We start from the raw sequence: 22,368 nt of genomic DNA, 5'->3' as shown, positions 1-22,368 counted from the left end.
AATTTAAATGAATTTACTTTCAAATATTTCTACATATTTACTAGATAACTTCATATAATAATTTTAAACATTTAAATCTATCATATAATTTTTAAGTTTACGTTTGTTTCGGGTTTAATACTATAGTGAAGGATGGAAGAACATATGCGTTTTGTGATTAAGCTATAATGATTTAATATGCGTTTTGTGATTAAGATATAATGATTTAAAGAAAAGTGCAAAGAAGGATTTGCGAGATCGAGAAAAGAGTTCTCTTTGCTTGTGTGGAGGAATAGAGGAAAACACCACATCACATAATATGATATTACAATTTTGGCCTTCACTTTTGTACTCCGCATGACGTGCGATTTTGTTACTTTTGGATTGTACATGGCATGAATCTGTAGCATGCAGAGATGCTTGAAGAGATTCTTCAAGCCATAGTGATGGACAATGGAGATTCCCTGCATGCATTAACCAAGTCATGGTAGCTAAAGTTTTGAACTCATATCAAATACGTAAATGAGTGGTTGAAGGTGTATTTAAGTTGCAAAGTTCAACTTTGTTGTGCATTTGGTTGTGATTTGTCGTCCTTTTGAAAGACAATGTTGGTTTTAAGTTTGTGAAGTTGGGTTCGTGTGGTGCAATTGGAAACTGGGTAGTTGTCATTGGTTTGATTCGTAATGGGTTTCGCAAGACTCTGGAAGGAAACCTCTCTCCAACTCAACCATGGTGACACTAGAAGAGGAAAAGTTTTGAACATAAAAAGAAGGAAGAAGACGTATGTAAAATATTATTTATTGTTGATTTTGTATGTCTAATTACAAAAAGGGGAAAACCTATATGCTTATATGGATTAAGAACCCTAACAGAAAAGGGGTTACTAGAAAACTCTAGATTCCTTATGCCTCCTTTAAAGCTGGACGATGAATGTTCATCAGTCCAAGCTTGGAGATGATTTCTCTATGCGACTTTCAATGGAGGTTCTTCGTAAAGATGTCAACCAACTGATTTTTTGAGCGAATCCCAAGGAGATGGAAGAGCCCTTGTTGCAGTTGTTGACAAACCACATGAGAATCAATGTCAATGTGTTTCGTTTTCTCGTAGAAAGTGGGATTTCGAGCTATTTGACAACTTATTAGTTGTCATAGTAAAGAACGAATGAAGCTTGAGTCTTCAAATTGAGATCCCTTAAAAGGTGGGTTATCCACTTGATCTCATAAGTAGTTGCAGCCATGCTCGATACTCTGCCTCAGAGGAAGATCTAGAAATAATGTTTTGATTCTTGGATTTCCATGAGATAAGAGACGAGCCCAAAAAAATACAGTACCCTATAGTGGATTGTCTAGTATTAGGACAATTTGTCCAATTAGAATCAGTGAATCCCTTGATTTTTTAGTTCATATTTTGCATTGAAAAAGACACATTGAGTTGGGTTTGCTTCGATGTATCTGAGGATATGTTGAACTGCTCGATAATGATGTCTAATAGGACCTGCACAAATTGGCTTAATAAGTGCACTGAGAAAGTGATATCAGGCCTAATATTTGTTAAGTAGAGAAGCTTTCCTATAACTTTTCTATAAGTATCAGGATGTTTTTAGAAGTTCTCATTCTTCAAAGAGAACTTTGGTATCACCCATGGAAGGAGTTTAACAGGGCTTGTTGTTCAACATTCAAGTCTCTGTTAGTGTGTCCAATGTGTATTTTCTTTGGCACATGTAAATTCTCTCATTGGTTTTGAAAAATTCTAGATCAAGAAAGTACTTTAGATTTCCTAAATCCTTTATCCTGAAAGTTTTATGCAACTGAGTTTTGATGTTTGTAATGCTGTCTAAAGAATTTTTTGCAAGAATGATGTCAACCACATACATTATTAAAACTGTAAAACCAATGTTAGTAGATTTTGTGAATAAAAAGTGATCTGCCTTAGATTGTATGAAACTAATAGAAGTAAGAAGGCAAAGATAATTTTGCAAACCACTGTGGGCTTGTTTGAGTTCATATAGGAACTTTATGAGTTTGCAAACTTGGTTAGGTTTTGATAGTTTGAATCCGGGGGTTGTGGAGTCATGTAGACTTATTCGTTTAGATATCCATGAAAGAAGACATTGTCCACGTCAAACTATTGTAAGTACCAATTTTTGGTAGCTGCAATAGCCAGAAGTAATCTCATCGAGATTAACTTGGCCATAGAAAATAAAGTATCAAAGAAATTTATGAATGAGTGTAGTCCTTTCCGACTAGACAAATCTTGTGTCTTTCTATAGAACCATCAGATTTCTATTTGATTTTGTAAACCCATTTATATCTCATTGACTTCTTTGCAACCGGGAGTTCAATAAGTTCTCAGATCTTATTATTCTCAAGTGCCTTCGTTTCATTTTTTATGGCCTTAATCCACTTAGTTTGTGTGCAAGCTTCTTCATAATAATTAGATTCATTAGTAATGATTGATAGAAAAAGTGTATTTCTTTTGTTCATTCGATAAAAGATTTCGTACCCAATTTAAATATAAAAACAATAATAAATTTTTTCTTTAAAGATGAGTACGAGATATAACATTCATTTTACTTCTCTTTTATTTTCATTCGTATGAATCGATCTTCAAATACAAACAATTGAATACGTGTAAATTCTAGTTATTACAAATTATCTATTTTTTTATGAACGAGAAAACATTAAAAAACAGTTGGGAAAATGTAAACTCTCCTGCAGCCAGCAAAGCTATGAATAAAAGAATATTAATGTGCGCCAAGAAAAAATATGAAGGACAAAATTAATTTATTATAATATACCTAGTCAACAAAATTTAATTAAAAATGCTTCAAAAGGAGAAAATGAAATTCTTGCCTAAAACACAAAATTATTACCTTTTATGAACATTTTAAAAAAATTAATACTTTAATCACTGCTTTCATTTTATAAGCGTACTGAGAACGCAAGAAGAGAAGCGATATATATATATATATATATTGATTCCTTGAAGGAGAAAGTGAAAGAAGAGAGAAAATAATTTGAAGGGCGAAAAAGAAGAGAAGAGAGATGGGTGTGACGAAGGAAAACGTTGAAGCATCCTTGAAGGCCAAACTCAACCCTTCTCATCTTGTAAGCCTTTCCTTCTCTTTCCTCTTCTTACTCTGCTCTTCGCTCACTCAAACCCAATCTCTCTGTTTGTTCTTTTGAGTTATCAAATTAAGAAGTATTTCAACCTTTTTGCATGCTATGCCACATAATAAGGTTGTAGTTTGCTGATCGTCCCCTTTTCTTTACTGGGTTCTAATTAATCTTTATCAAGAGTTGTCCAAATTCACCGTTCTTTAAGTTCTGCATTCAATTGAGCTCTCCTTTCTTGTTTTTACCCAAATCCCAGGAATGGTTTCGCTCTATGAACATTGTTTCTTTCGTAGCATTGGTAGGGAGCCTAGAAATTTGAAGACTTGTTTGGATCAACTTTTCTATAAAGCATTTCTAGTAAAAAATAAAATAAAATAGAAATTAAAATAAGTTTTTGTTTAAGTTAATATTAATACAGGTATAAGTTAATTTCTAAAAATTTTGTGAGCTTGTGGAGAAACTAATTTTGATTTCTTCTCTTAAAAGTGGTGTGGAGAAATTTCTCCAATCTGGTTCTTACTTTCTATATAGCCATAAATACCGAATGGATTGGTTTATCTAGAGAACCAATGGATTGGTTTGTGGGTAGCAATTTGTGGTTAACCTGCGAATTGTGTCAGTTCCATTCTTGCAGAGTCAAGAAAATGACAGTGTAGTCAAGATGGGTAATGGGTGGAATTTGGAGTTGATGAAGATGGAATGGGAAGGGGAGAAATGGAGCAGCCCAACTGGAGAATGGGTTTGCAGCAGTATTGGGAGGGAGTGGGAATGGAAATGCCCGAAGAACTCCAATTGCACTCTACAAATGATGATGATTGTGGATCGTTACGTCAGTGTGTCTAATAATTCTTCAATTTCTTTGTATCTTTGTGTATTTCTCTTTGATGGGTGTGGAAGGGAAGGAAACCCTTGCATCACAAGGCAAGTATAAAAGCGTACCGCAACTAGCAATTATATGCCCACGTCCTTGGCAAAGTGGCATGCAGCATATCCAAATCTTTAACATGTACCGCCAGAATATATATCTTTGGCTGTGTGATTTCTTTTCCATAGAGTTATACTGCTTTGTTCTTGTTCGTTGTTCCTTTTAATGAACATTAGTAATATTTTGTCCCGAGTTATATCCACATTCCAATTTTTTGTTGCACAAAGGCGGAATGATCTTGTGCAAACTATCTCCCTCGCCAACTAGGCTGTCTCATGCAGGGTAGTCAGTTTCTTATCTGACTGCAACCTTTTCTAGATATCAAAGAGTCATTGACATATACACTTTCTTCTCCTACTAAGTTTATTAACTTTGATATTTATTTTAATTCCGTAAGAGTAGATGATTCATGGTGCTTCTACTTATCTGTTGGATCTTGGTTGTTTAGATAATGCATTGAAATTTTATGCAATCTAAAAATTTCATGTTCTACAGGCTACCTGTTATTATCTATGGCTATCAGAAATCCATATAACAATTTTGGAATTTCCTTAGATATTGACAGTCTGAATGACTTATGCAGTGACCTTGGATTTAGTGTTGAATCTTGAAGCTTTCGCACATGTCCAATCTTATTGTTACAAAAATTTACTTTTGCCAACATTATGGTTTGCTTTATTACAAAATCTTCTTTCAGTACGTCAACGGAGAGCTTTCCCCTTGCGTGTCACATGCGGTCTGTAATATGGAATTTGTTGTGCATTAACGTGAAAATTTGTTAAACTTCAAGGGGTTATTTATAAGGGTTTAGGGATTGTCTGTTAATTCTAGCTTCTTTTAATAATGCCATAGTTTGTCTAAGTTCATAGGAGTTACGTCTAACAGAACAAATTTTATGCACCATAGATAATGAGTCTATTTCAGGGGTGTACTGAGTTTGACACTCACTTTTCTTAAATATTTCCGTTCTAATTGTATTCTATTTGTGTTTCAGGAAGTGGTTGATACATCTGGAGGGTAGGTTTCTTTCCACTTACAGACCTCGTGTCCTCTACTTATAGCACTGCTTACTTGCTCCGTTTTTTTATCTTACAATCTTGTAATTTCCGTGTTGTGGCTATTAGGTGCGGCGCTAGTTTTGTAGTGGAGATTGTATCAGAACAATTTGAAGGAAAAAGGCTACTGGAGAGGCATCGAATGGTGAATGCTGCCTTAGAGGAGGAACTGAAAGAGATTCATGCTCTCTCGATAAAGAAAACTGTTACCCCAGAGCAGTGGAAACAACAGCAAGAAGCCAACCAATCAAATGCTGCTGCCTAGATCATATGTTTCGGTTATAATCATTTATAAATAAGAAATCCAGTGTGTTACTGACTTTTGACAATGTTTATGGATTTTAGCTCTCTGTACTTTTATCGACACTCAAATTTGTAGCTGTAGTACTAAAGTCAAGTTTACAAAATTTCTTCCTTTCCCCTAGTTATTAAGTAACGTGACCCTCTTTGGGTAGAAACTTTTACATCAACTACACTTTGTTGAGCGACCCCCTTCAAGTAGAAACTTTGAAATCAATTGTAGTCGTAAAACACCCACCTTTCATGCCACCAGTGATCATGACTTCTAACTTTTTTGTTATTTTAACAAGGATGAATCAATGATACTTTTTTGGTGTCTGGAGACAATCGTTTTTGTTTCTTATAAGATTTTATTTCTTACCTCATTCTTTCTATGAAAATTGTCCACTTGCAAAATTTAGTTCAATTGAAGTACTTGCCACATGAGTTTTAACTCAAGGTGTAACGAATTGTTGCCAGCTCTTGTGTATTAGAGACACTTGAGGTTATATAATTGGATATCTTTTTCGCTGCAGTTTTCCAATGTTTCATATTTGTACCTGCTTATCTCACTAGCAGGTATACACACACAAGCTTCAGAGACGTATTTGCAGATATGCACTTTCTTTATAACTAAGTCGCATGCCAACTCAATCAATTCCTAAAAGAAGATGAATGTCGTATGCAGCGCGAAAGGCCAAAGCCAATTCATAAATGTTCAGTATATTTTTATAATAGAAACTTAACAGAATAATGGTTGAAAACCACTTTCCCGGCTGAAATTTTTGCTGTTGGGACAATGGGTTGCGTAGAAAACCACCGAATAATAAGGTATCTATCAACTGGATCTCGAGTCCTTGGAATGGGAACTTCTAAGCCACATGTCTCGATAGACCTATCCACACAGCACAGCCTTTATACAAAAGAAATGCAAACGTGTCATAGTTTCCCTTCTGTCGAAAATTTCTGCCTAGTTACTCCTTATCACCAAAAGAGATAGAGCAACCACTCTGTCCACATGAAGATTCAATGGTCACTAACCCAGTCCATCCTCCAATGACAGATTCCCATGTCAGTCCTCTCAGTTGTAGAACCATGAATGCCATGAAGCTTCGAAATTTTTGCCCACCCAGAAATCATTCAAGAATAAGCACCTCAAGATTTGGTGAGAGACCATTATGGTTTAAACCCGTTACAATCCTTAAAGTTGCAGAACACAATTCTGGGTCAGGCTTAGTTGAGCTTGAAACACTTGCTCAGAAGAAAAGAGAGCTTTACCAGGCGATGGAAGGTACACACTTGTATTATTTTCATCTCCCTCTGTTATTGTAAATTTCGGACTCGAAAAAAAGAGTAATACGATTGAAGCGGGTTGCAAACAAATGTGTTTCAAGGAATCAATAGGGGAATATTCGGAATGCCATCTGCCAAGAAGTCTGAAATCGAAAGTCTGGTACAGCAGCTAGAATCTCTGAATCCTACTCCATACCCAACTCAAGAACTTGAGATGGTAACACCAATCCTTTCTCATTGACATGTACAAGCTAACATAGTATGTTTTCATAGTTCTTATATTTAGACAGACCAAACGCTTCATTTGACAACTAATTTCTCTCTATTTTTCTTTTCTTTTCTTTTCTCATCACGTCACACACACTTTAATCTTTTTCTCTCTTCTAGCACGAGTGTCGTGAAACATTTTTTATGCTTTTATCATGGGCAGGTATCTGGGTGTTGGAGGCTTGTTTACAGTACAATCTCAATTTTGGGATCAAAGAGGACAAAGTTAGGCCTCAGAGACTTTATCTCACTGGATGAATTTTTTCAGACTATTGATATATCCAAGGTAAAAAGACAACGAAGTTCTCAATTAATGTATCATGTGGCTTTTCAATTAATCCACTATTTCAATTTTACTTTCTAATGTACTGAGTTTAAACTTTGGTAATGTGATCTGAAAATGGAGAGCAAAGCAGTTAACATGATCAAGTTCAGTGCAAGGGGATTGAGTTTGCTGTCTGGACAGCTCAGTATTCAAGCCTCTTTCAAGATTGCTTCCACAACAGTTAAAACTCCACTCCTTATTTGCTCACTTTTTCTTTAAAACGTTACCAAATAGCTTCCTAATTAGTTACTGCTTCAAATTCACAGAGAGTTGACATTAATTTCGAAAATTCAACTATCACTCCTGATCAGGTATGTTACCCATACATTATTATCTTACCTTTCGTCGAATGAAAACAATATATTAAATGTTTAAATGAAAATATTCTTTTGCATAGTTAAATCATTTTTCCTCCCTGCGTGGCAGTTGATGAATGTGTTCCGGAAAAATTATGATCTTCTGCTCAGCATCTTCAACCCAGAGGGATGGCTGGAAATCACGTATCCTAATTCTTTCAAGATTTTCATTTTCTTTTTCTATTTTTTCGTATCCTATAAAAGTCTTCACTCACTCCTATTTGATGTTTCAGTTTTCTAAAATCAAACAGCTATGGTTTCTTGCTATTAATTGATGAAATTTGTTGTTGTTTCTGAAGTCTACCATGACATAGATATCTTGATGATTCGATGAGAATAGGAAGGGACGACAAAAGCAATATCTTTGTACTGGAAAAATTTGATGATAGTAAAAACTCCTAACTATTTATTGCTCTTCCTCTTTGATGTTCAAAATTAATACTATGCCAGCCATTTTTGTACTTGTACAATTTTATTCATCACTTTTAGCTTTTCGAAGCACATTTTCATTAATACGATCACTTCTGTACACTCGTGAAGGCAAAGAGATCCTTCTCTCGATAACAAGAACCCATTTTAATAAAAAAAAGTAAATGATCCGATCTTGAATTTTGCAAAATATAGAAAAAGATTTCGGAAATTTATCACCTTTGAAGAAGTCATAATTAAATCTTTAATAAGATAAGGATAAAAGGAGAAAACAAATTGAAAAAAAAAAGTGGAGTGTGAAAAGTTAAAAGAGGGGTGCAGATAGTAGCAAAAAATTAACATTTTTCTTACATTAATCCAAGTTTCTAATGATGCTTTATTGATAGCTTACTTTAACTTTGGAAGCATTTATATACCATTTGTATAGTTTAGAGAGACCTAGTAACGAAGAAGTATTTGTTAAAATTTTATGAATAGAAAAAATTAATTATTTTTTCGTTGAACAAGAACGAATTTACTACGAGGAGTAGGTATTTCTCCCATAAATTAATTTTTCAATGTGTGTTATTCTTTAATATTAAAATAATAACAGTTAATTTTTTATAAATATTTTATTATTTTTTAAAACATAATATAAATATGATGAAATTATATACTTTATTATGGAAATAATTGTGTTCTCCTTTTGGACAAAATATTTAAATGTGTTTTTAAGCGTTATCTTTCTATAAATTGTTGTTGGAATTTTAAAGAGCATAAATTACTATATTTGTCATCAAATGACAAACTTTTTATAATCACGTGATTTTATTATTTTTGCTTTATATTTATTTTTTAAAATTATGTAGAAATAAAACTTACAGACACACTAATATTATTTTTTATATTCATTTAAATCCAACTTAGTTGCCTTTTTTTAGATGAATTAAGTTGATTTTATTTAGTACATTTAATTAAAATTGATTGGGCAACACGTTTGTGAATTTCAGACTCAATGAATTATATTCGAGCTAACTCAATCTTGTTTTGTAGTAAAAATATAACAAAATCTTATTTATCTAATAATGTTATCATGAAAATAAATTTATATTTTATTATATGAGTACGATTCATACATGGATTGTAAATAATGTCATTGTCTTGTAATTATTAAGAAATATTAAAAATATTTATATTAAGTTTTTTGATAAAACATTTTTTTTTAAATTACTCCTTGAAGGAATCTAAAACTCAACTCAACTCAATATACTATATTCCTCATAGATCACATATATTTTTTTATGCCGTCTAATTTTTTAGTTATAAAAAAGAAGATTCAACTATATCAAAGACGGCTTGAATGGGTCAAGCAACTGCAATTCAACACAAAAAAATTAGGTCAGACAAAAAGACATATAAATCATATCACGTTGTACGAGATATTGGTTATTTATTTTTAGTTTTTATTAATTTTGTTAATTGGGGTTGATTAAAAGATAATTACTATTGGATTATACTTATTAAAGATTTGTACGATCACTACTATATTTAGAATTGAATAAAGTTTAATTTATGTGGCCTGAATGGAAAAAACTGTAAACTGAGTTTCTTTATAAATTTGATTAAGATTCTGTTTAAATAGAAAAAAATGATGAAATAAAAAGCATGTAACGCCTACCTGCACGAAACATTAAGTCAAATGATTTGACAACCCAACCTCTTCTAATGAATAAGAAAAAATCCAAATTAGAAGAGACATTTTGAAAAGATTTTATCATAACTCCAACTAAATAAGAAAAAGACGAAAACAAGTCTAATGGCAGAAATAACATAGTAATACCACCAAATACTTAATGCTAATCTTCAATTATTAAAGTTCTTTCTTTATCTTTAGCAAAAGCAATTGTTAGTTTATATAATTTAGCCCTGGAATAATTTCCCTTCACATATTAATATTGCTACCATCATATATTATGACTTTAATTATATTAACATTAATACATTATAACATAATACTTCAAAAATCAATCAATCAATTGTATTAATTAATATATAATATTAAATAAAAGTTAGATAGTTGCATTTGTTTTTCTCTCTTTCTTACTGTTTTTATTCTCATCATTTTCTATGTTATTTTTCTTCTAATTTTCTTTCTTAATTATTTTTCTTTTAACACTATTTTTCATCTTTTTTATATGTAAACTGATTTGATTATTATAAATTGATAAAATATATATTATATAAGATAGTGTAACATTTTATTTAATAATGCAAAACTAATGACATTATAAGATTGGATAAAATAAAATATATAACTAGAATATGTATAGTATTAATAGAGTTATTTTAAAATAATAAGCACAACAGTAGAATATATACAAAGAAACTAAAGAGAATGTGAAACTTTTAAAAACTAACACCAGAACCATTACAAGTTATAAAACTACTTTGTAGTATCACTACTTTTTTCCAAAGACACCTCACCACCTATTTTCTCATCTACACTGGTAAGTAATCATTGCAAAAGAGAACCAAATACAAAACACACAAAAGGGTAAACTAGTGTATGAAAGAGTTATCTAATATCAAATAAATCATATAAAATACAAACTAAGCATGGATAAAATATAATGAATATACATGCACAAAACAATTGACACTAAACTTAATTATTCTGTACATGCCCTTGACATTGAAATTCACTAGAGGCATGCCCTTGATAGTCATCGGCCTAGCACTATCAGGCGCCACTTGGAACTCAAATTTAGGAGTTTTTTAGACTATGGGTGTCAGGCGCCATTTACTTGACCAAGAGCCATTTACTTGACTAGGCGACACCCTGCTTTTCTAGGCCGAGTCATCTTAGGAAAATTTATAGATGGCCTTAAACATGTGATTCTTCACTTTGATCGTTAAAATATGTGATTTAAGGTCTATAGTTAGACCACTTAATCGCTCGTGATTGCTCTATATTTACGTTTCTTTTGGTTTCTCGATTTTGAAGAACATCATTACTTTGATGTGGTTGGATGTTAGGTACCTATTTGTGATTTGATATCATGGAGAATATGTTAAGAAAACATTATTCTATGGAAGTGTAATGGTTTTGAGATATTGAAAGTGAATGGAATGGAATGGAAAAATGAAAATTATTAATTGTATGTTTGTATGAGGTTTATGCTTCTAAGGGTGAAGTGCAAATACTTGATTGCTAGTGTTATGCATTGACTAGAGATAAATGTTGGTCAGAAGTAATCCTAAAATCTAATAAGCTTACAAACTCACACAAAGTAATGTAATATTTATGGGAAGACTTGAAAAGGTTCTTATGGCGTGATTTGGGGTGAGACTCCTCTTCTGGTGAAGCCATAAGTAACTTATCCTTTCAGGAGGGGTTTGATCATCTTGTTAGGATAAGTGGAGTTATAGGGCCTTTATTATAATCAATTAAGAGGTTTCATGACAAGTGCAAGACCTATTATGTCTAATTCAATGCATAATTCCTGTATTAAGTCTAGAATGATTATTTTATCAATATTGCTTGTGTTTTTTCTAGAGTAGAATATTTGTGTTGATTGCTAGTTAATAAAGATTACATTATTATGTAAATTTAGAATATATTTATGTTTGAAATTATCATTAGCTTACACTTTCTCTTATTGATTTTTGTTTATGTGTCACATTTGCAATAATCACTATAATGACGTGAGCAGATGAGCTTGCAAATAGAAATGAGAATAGATCATATAAAATAAATATCATGCGGAGATTTTATAAATATTATGTGTAGTCTTGTCTTTTATTTTGACACAAAATTATGCAAAAAATTAATCTTTTTAAAAAACTTTCACATAGAATATATTATACATTATGAATTTGTTATATATGTCTTACACACCTATATGGTCAGGTGTGCTTTAACACTTGCAACCGGCAATGAATAAACTCTATTGATAAAAATTATCTATTTTTTTTATTGTAACATATAAAAATACTAAGAATAAAGAATTTAATTATGTATAAAAAAGTTAACATTATAATTATATAATAAATATTTTTACTTAAAAATATGAAATTTCATTTGTATAATGAGGCTTATGTTATTATATCATATTATATATATATATATATATATATATATATATATATATATATATATATATATATATATATATATATATATATATATATATATATATATATATATATATATATATATATATATATATATATATAAGTGAATAAAAAAATAGTCCAACAATTAAAAAGTTTGATTAATTGGGACCCTTCTTTCGGGATCTCTAAAATTTGAAATTGGTATGAATTAAAAGAATAATGTGTTGAAGATGTTTTGTGGAACTGTGTGTGAAGAAAGATGGAGAATATTGTGGAGAAGATATTGAAGATGTCTCATCAGAAACTAATCAGATTTGCAATGATAGTGAAGTGAAGTTCAGATGATTAAGAAGTGTTTGAAGCATATGGGTTGTGTGATGTAATTGAAGTAAGATTTAACACTGAGATGTCACCAATATGATTATAATAACTAAGCTCTGCATACATATGAAAATGTTTAGTATTATGTTCATTAATTTGAGGTGAGGTATTGTAATAGTTGATTTGTTCATTTGAGGTTTGAGGTTTGAGGTTGTGGAGTGGGAAGCAATACCAATACGTGACACCAACTAACCAATACAAAAGCCTCCACCTCATACCTGTCATTCCAACTCCCATCTAGCTGGAATCACTTTCACTCTCTACAAAATATATACAAATTTTGCTTTACGTCTTCCACAAACTTAATTAAGCAAAAAAATATATTCAAATTTCTTTATACATTACTTTATATATCAAATTATTTTATTTTATTTTTTTATAAAATTTATGCTATAGAAACTTTTCAAAACATCTATCTTAAAATTATTTTTTTAGATAGGAATCAATTAATGTAAAGTCATACCTATTGAGTACTGGCAATACATTCAACTAACTTCTTAATTTAATTAGGTATAGTTAATTATTTCATTTTTTTTATTTTTGCATTAAAACGTAGCACGATTTGAATAATTCTCTGTACCTTGAAATCACTTTTTACAATTTTTAAATATTAAAATAAAAATTAAATCGATAAATTAATGATTTAGTATTTAAAATATGCTTAAACCTAAAATTAAATAAAAAAAATCATTTCGTTGTTATTGTTTTGTCGCACTTCTCTTTGTTAGAATTTCTTAATATTTAACAACTTCATTGAAATTTCACTAAAATGATAGTTTCCATTAAAAGATTCAAAATACTGTTAATTAATTAAAGTCTCGAAACATTAATGATTTAACGTGATCTGACATCTATAGTTAAAAACTTAAAGCTATTTAATAAATGTATCATTTATCTGATACGTTTTTAAGTCGCTGATTTTAATAGAATTTCTCTTTTCTCATTCTCACCACTAATATTAATGATGTATTGAAAGAAAAAATATCAGAAAAATAATTTCATTTAAAGAAAGAAGAGATAGAAAGTGATTTTTAATTTAAATGTAAAACTAATTAAATTTAAATTGTGATTTTATTTATCTTCTATTTTTGGATAATATTTATAAAAAAATAAAATAATATGGTCTTAACGAAAGAAAAAAAATGAAAGAGACCTTGGTTATTATTTTTATGATTATTATATTTGCGGGGTTTTGTTACTGGGTGCGTGGTTGGTCTGTGGGGACAGAACAGAACATAACAGAGAAGAGAAACAGAGAGAGAAGGGAAACAAAACCACTACAAACTATGGTTTTAAATTGCTTCAACTTTTTCAGCCACCGCATGATCTTCAATTCTCTTTCTCTTTTCTTTCTCTTTTATTTCTCTCTCACTGCCATTCATTTCCCCGCACCTTCCTCTCCTCTTCTTTTTTCCATTCTTTCTTTCCAAACCTACGAACAAAACGAATAACTCTCACAAACCACACCAATGGGAGGATGTGCGACCAAGCCCAAGGTTTCCTTGGAAGATAACTCCAAAACTCCCCCACCCGAACCTCAACCTGAACCTGAAATTCTCCAAACCAAACCTCCTACCCAAGACAACCTTAATGTCAACGACATCGTCGACGAAGACCAAGCAAACAAACGACGCTCTCTCAGCTTGTTGTTCAAGGAGGTACGCACACAAACCAACACCTCTTTTACGAATTTCTGATTATTTTGTGCCTAAAAGAAAGACCTGGTCAAATTTCCCCAAAATGTTGTATGAAATATTTTCATTCAATTTTTCAAACAAATCATGAAATGGAGAATAGTGGCAGAATTAATTGTTTTGCTTGTTTGCTCTTTTTCTGGGTAAACAGATTTTGCCGTGTAATTCCATTCGGAAATGCTCACTTACTTACACCTTTTAACTCATGCACTGCTACTTTATCGTACTCATTCTTGGTCCACTTTGCATCTTTGCCCAACAAAATCACCGTTTTCTCGGTTCAATGGCAAAAATTTTAGGTAGCTATTCCAATCATGCAATATTTTCATAATTATTTATTAATCTTTCTTTTCTTTTCATCACCTACTCTTATTTTCATTCGTTTACAAACTTTCCCAGTTAAAATTAAATGGTTTAATATTTCTGTGAAAAAGAATAAAACTTAGGGAATCCCAAATGAAAAAAATCATGATACTGACTTTTAAATTAATCAATTCGTGTTTTAAGGGACTGTAATCATCAACATTAATTTAAGAACACGTCTTAATTACGCATTAAACTAAACTTTTTGAAATTAATCATACTAAATTTCAAATGTAGAAGTCAGACACAGAATACATGACAAAGAAACGTGCCATCCCTTTGGATCCAATTGATCACGTTTACCGCTATCATCGTTCTCATGCTTTCATTATAGTAATTAATTGGTGTGTCTATTTTCCACAGAACATCAATGATTGCAAACAAAAAAACTGGGACAGCGTCTCGTAGCACACATTATGAGTGTATTTGTTTGAAACAATACAAATTAGGATTCAGAAACTATATTTTATATTTCTTAATGTTGTCAATAAAGCAGAAAAAAGAAGATATTTTTACAACTAACTGTTATAATCTTCGAACAATAAATAAAGTGAAGTTTTATGATTGAGAACAAAATAAGTAAGAAAGTACACAACTTTCTTTTTAATTTTGAAATGTTGTGATGAATTTATCTGTCTTGCTTTTTGAAGAAGAACAAAATAATAGAAGGTCAAAAGTTTGACTATTACAGAAGTGGAGCCTCGAAAAACAAATGGACCTAGAAATGTTGTAATGTCCGTGTATATCTGTGCATGATTGGCGGTGTGGATGTCGTACAAATAATGCCTGGTGTAAACCATGGATCTAAACTTGTTTTGTTTTGTAGCATGTCGTACTTGGTAATATAATTAGAGTATGGGTTTCCTTAAGCCAGTTTTTAGCATATTTTGCGCCCTAAATTTGGTGTCTTGAATTTCCCAAACTCATTGGGGGTATTTATTTAATCAAAGCCCAATGGCCAATACTATTGTTTTACTTTTTTGGAAAAGAAAAAAGTGGAAATGAAAGTAAAATGATTTTTAAGGTTGTTTAGGAAGTGAGAAAAAAAAAGATGAAAAGTAAAGTGTGGACTATGAAGTATTTTTAAAATAATAAAGCTTTATAATAACTTTTATTTATGTGTGTTTTGAAAATAAATTCTGAATAAAAAAAATGTTTCTTTCCAATATAAAATTCTAAGTTATGGCTTAGATTGTTACTCTAGAGCATTTAAGATTATATTTATCCACAAAATTAATATATATTACTCTGTAGACTTATCTTTGTTTTTATGTTTTCTTTCACTTTCTTTCATAAATTAATCACGCCCTTACTGCGTTGGCCTTGCTTTTATTTAATTTGCAGTACACAGAATCTAGAACCAAACAAAGTAAGACACTAAACTATGAAAAGTGTCTGCACCTATATTTTTCACCCACAGAAAATATAAATAGAAGTGTGGTATTACTCATTATCACAAACTTAGAAAATCTAAAATATGTATTTTGTTTTGCTGTAAATGTGACATTTTTCTCTCTTTAATTTGTTTTGAGTATTTTTGTTTTATATTGGTTAAAAATGACCACTTCATTGTGAAACTTGGTTGAAGTGTTGATGCCACGGATGAAATACTACATATCCAATTATTCATGTCCTGAACCATGCTTTGTTTATGTATCATTGCTAGTAAATTTAATTAATGCATTGTTCAAAATTTGAGTACATACTGTTTCAATAAACAAAGGTGAAATTTGGAAGCACATCTTCCTATATACACTTCAACTCTTCTACATTTTCAGTTACCCAACACCACTCCCTGAATTCAAGCATAATTATCAGAACCAATTCTTAGAACTGCATTACTAAAAGAAATTATCACCAACCTTAAACAAAAGCCAGTAAGAACTTTGAATTTATCACACTAAGTTTCAAATTTAACATCATAAATCAATTTTTGTTTTATAATATCCTTATCGAGCAAGTGCCTAGCTTATGTTTTGATTTGCAATAAATGAAAAAGACGGAAGAAAACAAGGAATGTAATAAAATTTCTGCATCAGTTCGTACTTGATCGTTATCCAACCATTCTAAACAGACTATTTTTAACTCTTGCAAGCAGCTTATCCACAATGTCATTCCTTAGCTCTTTCTTATCTTTTCAAGTTTATAACTTTGTGTGTTTTGCAGAATAAAGATTCTGAGGATTCCACAGAAAATGAGAAAACCACAGTGGAGGAGACTGTGAAAGAAGCCTTAGACGGCAAAAAACCTGCTGAGGATGCTAAAAGCAATGAGCCAACAGTTAGACCAGAATCTCCAAAACCAGCGCAGAAGCTGTCCGAGGAAAGTAAAAGTAACGAATCCCCAAAACAAGAATTTAAGACTGTGACGATAGAAACATCAGAAACTGAGAAACCTTCAGAAGGAATTCTTATCGATGAAGCAGCTAAGGAGATAGTGAAACTAGAGTCAGAAGCTGAGAAACCTTCAGAGGTAACTGGTATAAGTGAACCAGCCAAGGAAACAGTTAGACTAAAATCAGAATCTGAGAAACCTTTAGAGGTAACTAGTGTTAGTGAAGCAACCAGGGAAACAGTGAAACTAGGATCAGAAGCTGAGAAACCTTCACAGGTAACTGGTATAAGTGAACCAGTCAAGGAAACAGTGAAACTAGAATCAGAAGCTGAGAAACCTGCACAGGTAACTATTGAAAGTGAACCAGCCAAGGAAACAGTGAAACTGGAATCAGAAGCTGAGAAACCTTCAGGGGAAACTCTTCCCAATGAACCTGCTAAGGAAACAGTGCAACCAGAACCAAAAGCCGAGAAAGATTCGGAGGAAAAGAATCAAAGCAGCGAGCTAGTGAAGGGAGAACATATAGAGACTAAAGAGACATCTTCAGAGGAACCACGAAGCAATGAACCCATCAAACACAACGAGAAGCTTATCATCGAACCATCAGAAACAGAAAAGCCAAGTGGGAAATCAAAGAAGAATGCTTCAGAAGCTGAAAAGCCCGAGACCCCTTTAAAAGAGAGCATAAACACGGAAGCAGCTCTTCCTGAGGAGAAAGTAATTGAAGTTGTTCCAACCGATGCCAAGTCTGTGGAGAACGTAACTAAGGTTGCTGATGCTGACACTGAAAACCCCTGAAACCTGAAATCTGAATGAGAATCATCAACAACTAGAAACATGGCAGAGTTTCAGGTTGTTCTTTGTTTCATCCCAACCGAATCATTGTGTGAGATTTTCCAACTGCATTTTCATTGTGTTTTTTTTTTCATATATATAGTTTGAAGAACCAATTTTTGTTCTTGTCAATCCACTTTTTTTTGTTTTTTCTATTCTATCATTTCTTATCTGTATCGATAGGTCAAGTTCAACAATGTAAATTGTAATTTTGTTGTGATCTGCAAGTGGGAATCCCGTGGAACTTTGTGCAATACTACAAGTAGTGTACAAATGTTACATGAATCAAGCTGAACAAACTAGTTATTTTTGGTTTATAAATCTAAGGGTTTAGTATATTACTTTATACACTGTTTATGACAAATGTTTCTTTTTATATAATTAAAATCAATAAGTATATATTTAAATCAATCTATAAATTAATTTCGTAATTATAATAAATGATTTTAATTATGATGTGTTGAAAGATATATATGTAAATAGAGAGAAAAATAATAATATAATTTGAAAATATTGAGAAGACAAAAATTCTACTTGAAGGAGGAGGGGGAGGTAATGTATGAAGTGTAACAAGCAATGATTGAAAAAAGAGAGGGAATATATATTATGGGATTGAATTATTAAATTGACAAGTTTATTAGCTTTTTCTTAATTGTAGCCTTTGCGTGATCATTAAGAATAATATAATAGTAATATATTAGTATTATGTATATATGATTTTGGGAAGAAGATACTACTTTTTGAATATACATAATTAGGAAAAAACAGTTGAAAAGACTTTGTTTTATGTGTTAGTGATTGTATGCATAGACGAAGGCAGATGCACTAAGCATTCCGAAATTTAATCGTTGCTTGTTATTTACCAGCATTTTCAGAATGCTTTTTGTGGTTGTAGAGATATAATGCTGTGAATTATTTCAAAAATGGTGATCTAGATAGTTAATTAAGACTGAATCTGCATGAAAATCTAATTTTCAAAACTTAATAATATACAAATTAACGAGTAATTAAGGATAGTGAAATATTGTCTCTTGTGTATTAGAATGAGGAATAATCTGTACTAATCCACGATAGTCAACTGAATTGGAGGTTAAATTCTCACGGTTAATTGTTAATTATAAAAATGTAAATCAAAGTGGATTTTCAACTACACAAAATCAACACACAGAGCTAAAAGAGTATATTACTAACAAATATAACATACGTCATAACATATGCTAAAAATGAATATCTTTGATAAAAGGTATGAGTGAACAAAATATCTTTTATTTTTTATTTTTATTTTAATAATATTATATAAATGATTTATTTTATTATAATAAAAAATAACACTTTATGCATCCCGTCAACACAATTTATTATAGTTACAAGTTATGCATTTTTCAACATTTATTGGAGAATTTTTTTTTCTAAATTTTCAAATTTTTAATTTAATTTCATATTTCACTTCAACAACTTATTTTTATGATAGTTGGTTACCTGAAATATCTTACTCAACTCCCTTATTTACGCATAAATCTATTTAGAAGTAGAATAATAACTGAATTTAGGAGGATTGTATCTCATAAACTCAGTTAATTTTGACTACTCCTAAGTTTGACAAGTAAAAGAATCTATAATATTTGTGGTTGTTATTTTAAACGTTTCCTATTGTTGTATATTCATTTGTTGAGCATGAGCTATCTTCATACTTTATTATTGCATAAAAATCTGGAGAAGGTTGAGAATAAGAGGGCAATCTAGGAGTCATTTCTGATGCAACACAAAAGACAAACTTAGAACAAACTCTTAAACCATAAACAACTCCTGTCTATTATAAACTAAAAACAATTCTACAATTCTAATAACCCTGCTTCCCACATATCACATAAAGTTTGACTTTGCTCTGCTATACAAAATCTAACACTTTAAATTAGCATACAAAGAACTAATAATATATGAATCAACATCTAATATATAAAGCACAGTCAAATCAAATATATACATACATTATCTTTTTAAAACCTATGAAGTAAATAAAACCAAATATTTATAAGTGTTCTTCAAAATATATATACATATATAATATTATCCTACCACGTCTCTCTATGAGTCTCATTGTTGTCAATCTTTCCTTCATACAACATCATTTTCTCACGTATACCATATGATCATAGCAAGTGGATAAACCACAAACCAACAACAGAAATAGAGTAAGCTAATGTAATTATAATAATCCATATTACACAAATTAAAACAAAGCATAATCAATTCTTTTTTCTTCAAATCAGTCATCATGATATCAAACAAATCATTAATCAAATGTCCACACAACATGCCCACAATGACTCATACAATACTGACATTTGACTATACTTTCGAAAAACATATATTAAGTAGACTTAGATGTCATGCATTTGTCATCTTCCACCCTAGCCTCACAAGGACTATACCTATATATCAATACTCGGGCAATCCACCTTCCACATAACATGACATGGTAAATTCTATATTTGCAAGTTCATCCTACTCCCAAACTCCAAATATGAACCTCCTTCGGGTCTCACAACTAGACATCTTCCACTATGTGAGCAGGATTCTAGCAGAGTCAAGATAATTCCTTTACATAATCAACATTCAATACACCCTACCATAAGATTAATGTAGCATTTTCTCCATGGAAATCTCTACACTATCCTCATCCATACAATCAAATGTATTAAATTTCATTTTAAATTCATCCATCATTCATAGTATATATATATATATATATATGTGTGTGTGTGTGTGTATGTGTATATGTGTATATATATATATATATATATATATATATATATATATATATATATATATATATATATATATATATGTGTGTGTGTGTACGTGTATGTGTATCTGTGTGTGCATGCGTGCGTGTGTGTGCTTGTGTATGTGTGTGTGAAATATTTATTCCAACATGCAGAAAGTGTGGGTGCCTAGGAAAAAATAGAGGCGCCCAACACCATGTTTTCCAAGGGCCCTTGGAATTGAATTCCAAGTGGTTCCCAATGCGAGGCCTTCAACGTCACTTAGTGCTAAAATCCATGGGACTTACTGTCAAGTGAGCGTCCAACAATCCCAAAGTGGCACTTGGTGTCCTGAGCCCCTAGAACTCACTTACTTGTGAGAGCCCAACAGTACCGGAGTTATGTCTAGTGCCCTGGACCACTAGAGCTCACTAACTTAATTCTTATGAGTGACACCCAACGATTTAGTGGTATCGTTAGACGTTGTATTAAAGTTTCAACTTTTAATTTGACTAGGATAGGTTGTCTAACTTGTCTATCTGAAACTTTAGCTCTTTTTTAGTTTAACATACCTTGTTTTAGATAGAGCAAATTGGACAATCCTAACCAAATCATATCAGCTTCACAGACGAATACAATTCCAAAAACAACAGATCTAACAGTTAAAACCCCAATTTAATTTCATCATCATACTTAATACATTAATTTAAAAACAATATAATCATTATAAATAAACTAGTTTTCATTATCTCAAATGAAGAGTCTTTGGTCACTAAGTCCACACAAACCAAAACTCTTAGGTAACTCTAACTACAAAAAAAAAATCAAATTAATAATCTTAACACACCTTTATGATCACAAAAGAGTAATAATCAATTAGAGTTACCTAAAGTCATACACAACCCCCTCAAAGGTTACGTCCAATAAAAACTAGAATGGACTCAAGAAAAGATAGAAAAGAAAACTTACTCTATAAGTAAATACCATCAAATAGATTTGTTGCTCTTTCGTAAAAATTCTACAATGGACTCGAATATTTAAAGAGATGAAATGAGAGGTTAAAATCTTAAAGAAAATTTAACAAATTTAGAGAAATGAATATTTTTTTTTAAAATGAATATTTTTTTTTAAAATGAAACTCGTTTAAATAATATTGACAATTATAATTATTGACAAATATTTTTTTTAATAATAAATTTGTACATGTATCAATTATAAAATCATTTTCTATTCTCAATCGATTCTTTAAGACTTCAGAAATATTGACACTTGTATAAGCATGGGAAAAGAAAAAGGCATTTACCAGGTTCAAGCAATAAATTACCAAAGTTGTTTTCCCCAACTTACATCATTCTCATTTACTCACTTAGTTAGCAACAAATTCTTAAGAAGGGTTAATTGAAATATTTTGGCCGATATATATTTGAGTGGCTCTTTAGGTGTGTTACGGGAGAAAAACATAGTAAGCGATAATTTCAACATTCTATATTGACAAGACTCCTCCTTACTTCTAACTATGCCTTGTTGATACTTTGACATTCTAAAATTCAATATCAATTGTTATTTTGTTTACTTAGTGTGCAACATCAACACAGATTTAACAAAATATATCACATTCTTTATTTTTTTTTCAAATAAAGTTGGAATCAAATCAAGACCTTTAAAAATAATGGGAATAAATTGAAAAATGAACAATAAAAGAAAAGAAAATATTCAAGAAAAAAAATACATAAGTTCATAATTGGAATTCTATAAGTCTATTTCTAATACGTATATAAATCTTTGTTAATATAGTTACTACACTGTTACTAATTTTGTCATATATCAACACCATTACACGAGAGAAAAAGTTAAGAATCACACTATATCTATCGTAAA

General features: G+C 31.0%; 3 protein-coding genes across 4 annotated transcripts; all 3 read left to right on the top strand.

Moving 5' to 3' along the window:
* The first annotated feature begins 2,943 nt into the window (after positions 1-2,943).
* Positions 2,944-5,702, top strand: LOC108323756 (protein BOLA2). The gene is made up of 3 exons (XM_017556481.2): positions 2,944-3,086; positions 5,015-5,037; positions 5,145-5,702. Exons 1-3 carry the CDS (start codon positions 3,024-3,026, stop codon positions 5,338-5,340), a joined length of 282 nt encoding a protein of 93 aa, XP_017411970.1. The 5' UTR covers positions 2,944-3,023; the 3' UTR covers positions 5,341-5,702.
* Positions 5,703-6,216: 514 nt separating this feature from the next.
* On the top strand, positions 6,217-8,104 carry LOC108323755 (fibrillin protein 5 homolog). Of its 2 annotated transcripts, XM_017556478.2 has the most exons (7): positions 6,224-6,645; positions 6,749-6,864; positions 7,078-7,200; positions 7,321-7,419; positions 7,506-7,550; positions 7,666-7,739; positions 7,910-8,104. In XM_017556478.2, exons 1-7 carry the CDS (start codon positions 6,384-6,386, stop codon positions 7,995-7,997), a joined length of 807 nt encoding a protein of 268 aa, XP_017411967.1. In that variant the 5' UTR covers positions 6,224-6,383; the 3' UTR covers positions 7,998-8,104. The 2 variants fall into 2 exon arrangements, with proteins under 2 accessions (XP_017411966.1, XP_017411967.1); XM_017556477.2 differs by having other exon boundaries at positions 6,217-6,645; positions 7,666-8,104.
* Positions 8,105-13,722: 5,618 nt separating this feature from the next.
* LOC108334164 (uncharacterized) lies at positions 13,723-18,068 on the top strand. The gene is made up of 2 exons (XM_017569856.2): positions 13,723-14,158; positions 16,724-18,068. Exons 1-2 carry the CDS (start codon positions 13,970-13,972, stop codon positions 17,687-17,689), a joined length of 1,155 nt encoding a protein of 384 aa, XP_017425345.2. The 5' UTR covers positions 13,723-13,969; the 3' UTR covers positions 17,690-18,068.
* Positions 18,069-22,368: the final 4,300 nt, after the last annotated feature.

This window comes from Vigna angularis, chromosome 1 (assembly GCF_016808095.1).
Source record: "Vigna angularis cultivar LongXiaoDou No.4 chromosome 1, ASM1680809v1, whole genome shotgun sequence".
In the NCBI taxonomy this organism is placed as follows: Eukaryota; Viridiplantae; Streptophyta; class Magnoliopsida; order Fabales; family Fabaceae; genus Vigna; species Vigna angularis.
Note: the sequence above shows the minus strand (reverse complement) of the source record. Positions and strands in the feature narration are given on the sequence as shown.